At 48.0% G+C, this 8577-nt stretch overlaps 1 protein-coding gene across 1 annotated transcript; it reads left to right on the forward strand.

Moving 5' to 3' along the window:
* The first annotated feature begins 1306 nt into the window (after positions 1-1306).
* Positions 1307-8339, forward strand: LOC118171137. Its single transcript, XM_035333995.1, has 3 exons — positions 1307-3155; positions 5429-5459; positions 6731-8339. Exons 1-3 carry the CDS (start codon positions 2919-2921, stop codon positions 7096-7098), a joined length of 636 nt encoding a protein of 211 aa, XP_035189886.1. The 5' UTR covers positions 1307-2918; the 3' UTR covers positions 7099-8339.
* Positions 8340-8577: the final 238 nt, after the last annotated feature.

Raw genomic sequence — 8577 nt, forward strand, 5'->3', positions numbered from 1 at the left:
TGCAAGGGAGGAAAGGCAGGCAGGAATCGCATCTTGCTTCGCTGTATGAAGCATGGCTGTTTGCACAGTGACCTTGTTTCCATCCCATCCTAACAAACTGTTAGGACAGAGAAAGGAAAGAAAAGGACCCGATCAGCATACGGTGGGCACCCTGTCAATAAATACACCCGTTGCAAAATCCTATTCCGAGAGCCGGGGCTACTTTTGGGAAGTGCTGGGAAATACGGAAGAAAATAAGCCCAAGCGTGGCGGTGATTATATCCTCTGTGCTGCTGGCCGTAGGCTGAGTTTGTTTCTTAACTGGGGGCAATGTGGCTAAACGCTGGCTGAAACAAAAACCGCTGGGATCCACAGAGAAAACACAGTTGAGACACAGCCATAAATATTCTTCAAAAATAAATAGAACACCTTAATTGAAACAGCCCTGTCACCACACCCAGGCCAGGCTGAGGCTGCAGGCAACTGCAGAACAAAATGTCCTCGCTTGCCGCTGCCTGCCCCGACTCCCCCGGCCCTGCAGCATCACAGATCCCGGCACGGAACTGCAGCACCGCCACGCAGCAGGCAATGCGTTTACAGATAGCGTGATGGCAGGACAGATTTACAGCCCCTTCAGGGCTTCTTAACTGAGAACACACAAGCCACCAAATGCATGCTTAGTATGCAATTCATGCAAATATAGCACGAGCTGGACTCCCTCTCCACTGAGTGAAATGCCTGCTCAATAACCGGATCCAGCTCCAGCCCCTTCTTGAAGCTGATCCTTCCCATTTTCACGCCCTTTTCTCTAAGTAACCGGTAAATTCTGGGTGCCAAGACTTTTCTGCCCCTGGGCTCTATCTGAGGTAGCAAAACAAAAAGCCAAACACACAGACAAAAAGTAGGGTTATTTTACATGGAAAAAAAAAAAAAGAAAAAAAAAAAGGAAAAAAAAAAAAGGAAAAAAAAGTTGCTCAAATTGCCATTGGTAGATCTTCTTTTCCTGTCTTGTCTCGGGCCACTTTCTCGTTCTGTTGTGTTTGTTAACATACACCTTTATGTACACCTGTTTAGACCCTCGCTGCCTACACAGTATATGCACAGCATGTCACATGCTTTAAAATGAAGATTGTTCAGGGCTTGTTCAGGGCTTTTTATCTGGTCAAAGCCAGGAGTGGTGAACTTAATACCTGCTGCTGCAGGGTCAGAGTCACAGGTCAATGTTGTTTTGGGGCCAAAATGGGGTTCCTAAACCAGCCCGAGGGAGTGCCCAGGGAGGAGCAGGCTCCCTGCCCTAGCATTTTAAGACCATGGGCTCTTGCTGGTGGCGTGTATTTGTCCTCCTGGTGCTGCTGCCTTTCAAGGTGACTGCATGGTTCTGCACGCTGCCAGAGGAGCAGCTGGATCCTATGTGGCTCTGGCAGACATGGCTTCAACGAACCATTTATTTGAGGAAGGGAGCTGGCACAAAGACAGCCATTGCTCTTCCCTTGTATCACTGCAGGGTTGGGAGCAGAAGATGACACATGGGGTAGAGGTTAATGGTTCTCCCCATACACGCCAAGTCCTTAATTGCCTTTTTTAGGAGTTTGTGGAAAGTACCCTATTTCCTTGACGTCAACCATCCAGAGTCACTACCAAGGCAGGCAGAAAATATGTACCGTCTGGGGGTGGTGGACCACAGGAGAATCACATTGAGGCTTTCTGGGGTTTTCCTCAAAGGCATGCCCACACCTTACCCTGAAGCTGTCCCAAAGTGTGCCCCGATGGCAAACAGCCCTGCAAGGTCCAGCTGCAAGCACCTTGCTGCTGCCTCCACTGCTGCCATTCCGCATTGGGCTTCGCTCCGAGTAACTCCCTGGCACCTTTCCTCCGAGAAGGTCCGAGTTGGGCTGCAATCCAGAAGAGCCGGGGCGCTTGGGCTGGTGATGGAGATGTCCTGAAGAGAGGCAGCAGCTGGCACTGCCCCAGCGGCTGCCTGGATGCAGCACAAGCAAGCTTCCCCATTCCTCAAGCTGAGGCTCCTTCTGCAGGTTGGAATGAGGACTGGGAAGAGCAGAAGCAAAAGGCTAAAGTGCATGAAGTTCATTTTCCATGCGCTCTATCCATTGCAGAATTAGTGAGTGCAGCACAGCTGTCACAGATCTCTAAGTGACAGATCTTTGGGTATCAGAATTGTTTTTTAAATAAACAGCAGTGAAAAACATGTTTATATCAAAAGAAAAGTCAAAACATTATGTACAATGTAAAAATAGAAACTACTTCCAATGCTGAAAAATAAATCATTTTAGGAAGACGCTGAAAATCAGCCAGCTCATTTCAAACTGCAAAGTGGAAGAAATTTAAAAAATGTGGACTATTTTCATACTCTGCCCTTCTGCTCAAGTCGTAGTGTGGAAGTAAAGCTATTGTTTGCATGCAAGTGCTTCCACTTGCCACCGAGATCATACTTGTGGCTCCACAGCACTGCTTGCTTGCAGTCATGTGTTTAAGTGTGTGTAGTTTCACTTTTACCGCATGAATCATGTCCTCAGGGAACTGCAGCAATGCCCTTCCGTCATCACTGCTCAGATCTGTGGTGTCAAAACGAGAAACGGGTTTAATCTGGTGCCAGCTTCTCAGCCCCGTAAAGCCTCCAGAGAGGGGAGCAGATTGCATGCAGCCATCTTGGCACCTCATCCCTTTAGTTTATGCTTGCTGAAGAGTTTGTAAACTTGACTCGCACGGAAGTCCAAGATGGTTTTGGAACCCTTACAGCTTATTACCGGAGTTTCATTTTGGTCATTTTGGGCTGGGAGCCAAATGAAAGTTCTCTGCCTCAGTTTCATGAGGAAACACTCACTCATTGCCTCTTAGTCCCAGACTAGTGATGAAACACACCATGGCTCCTCCTCTCAGCTTTATTAGCATGGGGAAACCTCCAGCATAAAACTGTCTCCATGCTCCGTCCTGCTAATGAGATCAGGAATTCTGTCAGTGCCTTTTCTGACCTTGGTGCTGTTTCCATCCTCGCCTCTGGCTGTCCGAAGATAAGTATCATGGAAGCACCAAACTTGCTGGAGAATGGAAATACTCCACAGAAAAGGAAATGTCCATGTTGCAAAGTGGCTTTATATACTTCAATATTTGTTTTGATTGCGATCTCAGTAGTCTTCTGTTTGCTCCTTCATAAACAGGTAAGGACAAATTGCTGGCTCTGGACTATACAACATGCGTATACCCCTAATGGTTAATACTGCTGCGCTTATACTATCATCTAACCGTGAATAGTCATCTAGTCATTCTTTCTCTCTTGGAGACTGCTAACTCTTTTGCTTTCCAAGTTTTATCTGATAACATTTGACCCAGTTCCGTGGGAAACCATCTTCAGCATTTTGCTTTTATTTCCGTAAGATTCAAAAACCCAAGTTTTTTTTCATTCTCTTTTATGTCCTCTCCAGCATCAATGATGTACACTTTCCTAATGTGATGTGGACTGGTGATGCTCTGTCAGGAAAAGAGGCTGAGGAGTCCTGGTCTTTCACCAGGCACAAAGCCTTTTCACTCTATTTTGCCAAGTGCTATTACAGTCTTGCCTAAGCAGCAGTTACTGAGTCATGCTGTCTTCTGGATTTCATTAGCTATTCTTTTTTCTCTTTTCTCTATCTGCATGTACTGTAACTAAAAGAAATACAAGGGAGAGCCAAGTCATGAGTGTGCTGAAGTCCAGCTTTTTACTTGCTGCTTTCCAAACTGAATTAGTTTCTGGGAGGATCCAAGGCATGTTTTTAATATCCGACTGTGATGTAGCTCCCTCCAATTCCAGTCCTGGGGAGAAAATGGACAAGGAAAAAGTCCCCTTCTGTTAGGAGGCGGAATGGCTTGTTCTCATGGTCTTGAGAATCATCTAACCCTCTTGTGATATAATGACTCCAGGGACCCCTCAGAGAATTGACTCTGCAAAGCACTTATTGCTTTTATGAAGTATGAAAAGTGCTCAGTTCCCACAAGAGAGAAACCTGAATGCACCTTACAGCACTATCTAGCAGACAATTAAAAAAATAGAAAGAAATTGTTTTGGTACTTTTAACCCACTCCTACAGCCTTCCCTATCTATTTCAGAGCTGTGAAGCAGCAGGTCCATGACCTGCAGACACAATTGCATCCTTCTGATGGCACTGAGCACCCAGACGCACACAGCTTTTCCCACATCCCTCTCACACTTTGCTTTATATGATCTTGCAGAAAGACAGCTCCTTTAGCAAGTGAAAGAAGTGTCCTTAATCCCATCGGTTTATGTTAATTGGAGAGAGACAGGAGCAAGTAACGAAAGCGTTTCCCTGCAAGGAACCGATACCCTCCCCAGCACGCAGGACAGCAACCTCCTAAGGAGTAGACGAGGTCCTGTTTTGGCAACAAGTGTAAACATTTCAGAGTTTGCAGCCTGCAAGATGCGAGAAGCAATAGGGTGCCTATGCCTGTAACTTGATCTCAAGCCTGCTCCTTTGGGTCCCTGATCAGACAGCAAACAGAACTCCAAAATTGCTCTCTGGGAAGAGCATGACCTCCATAAGCAAACACCGAGCCATGAGTCACAGGAATGTACTGAAATCTCTCACTCCTGTCAGTTTACCACTCGTGCTCCCACAGAGCCACCTCCTTCCCGGGGCTGAAAGGGCATTGGAAAGCTGCCCTGACTAGGGGACCAGAAAGCCCTGTCCCTGTCGCCCCGAGCTAAGCACGGTGTAGTGGTTAAAGAGAGGTAGGCTTAAAAGTCAGCAGCTGTCCTCCCCATCCTGCACATAGGTACACTCTTGATGGCATCACTTCAGCTGTGTGTTTCCTTCTTCCTCCTTGCCTAGGGGCAAGGAAGCCCTCATGGCACTCCGAGGCAGCGGTGTCTGCTGTCAGCACGCCTCCACTGCTCCCCGAGCACAGCAGGAAAGCAGCATCTGCACTACAGCACGGGCTGACCTGCCAGAGCACCAATTCCGGAATAAACGATTTCAAGTTGCAATGTACAAGAAGGAATGATTCATGGGTTTTATGAGGGTGAATTAGCACAATGTTGTAAAGTTCCCCACACGTATGGCTTTGAGTCCATGTCCACAGCGATACCATTTGTGACCGCTGAGTCCAGGCATGAAATGAAAGTCCTGTCACTCGAGACATGTGCAGACCTCTTCCAGGCACTGCTAACGGTTGTCTTCTTTATTTTGTAAAAATACCACCGAAGTGGATGTGAAAAAGGCTGATCTTTTTTTAAGTATTTAAAACTCTGTCAGAGAACAACTGTATTTTTCATAACAAATCATTGTTTGCATTTGAAAGCAGTAACTGTAATTACAGATAAAAAGGTTATTTCCCTTCCTGGGGAACGCTTTTGTGCGCCTGCGATGATAATGCTGCTCACTGACAGATGGAAAAGTCTCAGCAGAAAACACTGACCAAGCCTTGCTTCTTTCCACAGCCACCAGAGACATGCTGGGCACATGGATTTTGTAAGTATGGAGATAACAGAGCTGCTTTCTGGTTTTGTCAGACTTGTGCTGGGACAATGATTGCTGTCTCTCAGGATCATCTCAGTCCCTATGCCTGCTCTCACCTGCTCCACAGAAGGGTGTGAATTCTGACCACAGAAATACAGATCCCATAGGACATGCTGGCCATGACAGCTATCCTCAGCTCTGCACCTAGGGCTGCCAGCCAGCAACCCCATCTCAGCCAGAATCAGCCAAGCTCACTTGTGAAAACAGCCTATAAAATCAGCGTCACAGGGTCAGACTTGTTGCTACCCAGCATCGGTAGTCAGTCCCTTAGGCTCAAGCAAAGGCAGAACTACAGAAACATCCCATGTACCAGCACAGAGCCTCAGAGAGATTTCTTCAAGTCTGTAAAACACTTTGGCATGCATTAAACTAACCAGACAGGATCCCCCAGACAGAGGTAGTGGCTGCAGGCACCATTTGGGCTGGGTATCCTCATTTTCTGCTATTGGATCCACCCTGCATTGAGAGCCTGCTGCACGAAGAACTGCAGAATAATGCACCTCACACTATGCCCAGTCAAACCTGGCCGTGTGTTCCCACTTCGTCACCCAGGCTGCGAGGCGTATGACAACTGCCATCCGTCCTGAGCTTTACTGCTGGCGGGACACGCTCATTCCATGCAGAGAGGGGGGCAAAACCTGGGAATCACAGAATCACAGACTGCTTGAGATTGGAGGGGACCCCTGGAGGTCATGTAGTCTGATCTGGACAACCTGTTCCAGTGCTCAGTCAGCCTCACAGTAAAGTTTTTCCTCGTATGCAGACAGAAAACCCCACAGGCTCAGCTCTCGTGAAAGACTCAGCTGCAGCAGCCAGTGAGCAGGTTACTGTAACCCTCATCATCCTCAGATCCAGCTGCAGTTCTGCCCATGAATTAGGTCTCATTAGGGACCAGCTCAGACCCAGCCCTCAGAAAGGTTCCCTTTCTCTAGGGTGCTTTGAGCAGCTCACCTGCAATGGCAGGGAGCCCTTGCAAGCCATCCATGGCCCCGGGGGTCCTTCAGAGCTTCTCTCGGCAGATTGAGACCCCTTCCTAGCACTTCTGAGTCAGTAAGCTGAAAAAGATCCGTAATAACAATCATCATAATCTAAAGAAAATGTCAGAAAGGGAGTGGGGAACAAGATGTGGCAACAGGAGATAGTAACAAAACGTGCATGTACAGAACAAGGCTGTCCTTAAACACAATTAATCGCCATTCCTGTTTTGTCTGTGTTTCCCTCAGTATTGAACTATTCTACATCCACCAACAAAGCTACCATGATCTGGGAGTGGAACTTGAAGCACTGTGATGATTTGGTGCAGCAGAACCGCAAACACCTGATAATCAAGAAGAATGGCAACTACTTCATTTACGCTCAGATCAGCCGCCAAAAGAACGTGACAGAGCTTTTCACAGTGGAGCTGTACAAAGAGCCAAACATCAGTCTCAACAAGGCTGTGGGACCAAAGGCAGGGGATGAAATGGGCATGGTAAATTTTGGTAGACCTTTCTACCTGGAGAAGGGAGATACGCTGTACTGTGAGGCAAATATCAGTCCTGAAGCTATTACGATGGGCAATGACACATATTGGGGCCTGTATAAAATATAGCAGGATTCTGCTCTGAGTCAGCTCCTCCCTTACACCCTCCAGGAAACCTTAGGGCACTTATTGTCTCGGATGAAGAGCGTGCAATTTCTCTCTGTATGAAATTCAGTTTGCTCGAGTGCATGCCGTAATAGGCTGGTATCCTGCAGTGACAGAGTAAGCTTAAAAATTGGGGGGGGAGGGGGGGGTGTAGCAAACTTTTGGATGGCACCCGATCACCACAAAGTACGAGAGAAAGACGCTTCTGGGATGAAGAGCCCTTGATGCACTGCAGGGTTGATGACCCTGAGAATGACAAGTCACAATATTCAATCTGTTCTGAGCTGGGGAGGAGCTCTGCTTTGCAGCTGGTTGCATTTCAGAGCTGGGTAGACGTTGGTACCTTGGGTCCCTTCTAATGAAAGGTGTCATGTAAAACTAAGGTATTCTATACGATTCCTGCACAACCTGCCCATAAATGGTGCATATAGAGTGGGGGGGGTGAAGCAGTTCAGAGACAGTCTGCGATGAAAGGAAAGCTTCTCCAGCCCACCTGCAGCTTTGTCCTCTCTGTGCTACTGGCAAGGGAAACACCGCGTTGGAGCTTCCTAAGGGAAGCACAGCCCCAGGCAGGCAGAGCTGTGGCACGCTGCACAACGCACACACAGCCAGGATGGAGGTGGGAAACATGAGCCAGCAGGGGAGCAGCATGGCCTTCACCTGCTTGGGGAGCCAAGATGCTGCTTGCTTCAAGGCCTTGACCATCTACGGCACTTGCTGGGATGAACATCAAATCACCTGCGCATCACAGGAAGGTCTCAAGGCCTCAGCAAAGTCGAAGTGCTGCTGTGGCCACGTGGTGGTCCAGCTGCCCCATGGTGTGTTTCCTCTCCCTTGCCTGGGCTCTCCCGGGGACTAGGTGCTTTGCTTCCTGCCAGCTGCACCTTTGCGGGTGAAACTCTTCTGCCGTGACTCGGAGCACATCCCAACCTTATGGGTGAAGTTGCAACTGAGAAGCTGACTGGAAGTAAATAATCACTTAGGGTGCTTGGGGTGCGCTGGGGCAGTTAGTGCCGCTGGTAGCTCTTACAACTTTATATTCTATGTATTTTAATTCCAAAGAACCAAGAGCCAACCTTTCACAGACATCTCCAGTCTCATGTTTTGTTTTGTGCAATCTGTTACTGACGAAAATGTTACTCTTGTTCTTACTTTGCTTGGTGTATTTCCCTTAGTTTAAAATAAAAAAATCTTACAAACCGCAAGTGTATCTCACTTCTTTGATACGGACCGAGAAGATAACTGACTAACGCATTTCTCTACCCTTCATCTACTTTCACTGAACTGCCTCTTCTGCTCCGAGCGGCTGGCAGTATGAGCACGGAGTGAGAGTATTCTGAGCTGCACAGTCCCAGGGCGGCATCGGATGCGGTCCTGTGCCCTGCATGCAGGGGAGCTGTCTGCGGCTCAGCCCCATGGGGACAGGGAGGAGGGGAGGTCTGT

Source organism: Oxyura jamaicensis, chromosome 8 (assembly GCF_011077185.1).
Source record: "Oxyura jamaicensis isolate SHBP4307 breed ruddy duck chromosome 8, BPBGC_Ojam_1.0, whole genome shotgun sequence".
NCBI classification, from domain to species: Eukaryota; Metazoa; Chordata; class Aves; order Anseriformes; family Anatidae; genus Oxyura; species Oxyura jamaicensis.

Coding starts and splice junctions, on each gene's coding strand:
- LOC118171137 (XM_035333995.1), top strand. CDS start 2,919: ATGCTCCGTCCTGCTAATGAGATCAGGAATTCTGTCAGTGCCTTTTCT. Junction 3,156..5,428: donor GTTTGCTCCTTCATAAACAG/GTAAGGACAAAT, acceptor TTCTTTCCACAG/CCACCAGAGACATGCTGGGC. Junction 5,460..6,730: donor ATGCTGGGCACATGGATTTT/GTAAGTATGGAG, acceptor TGTTTCCCTCAG/TATTGAACTATTCTACATCC.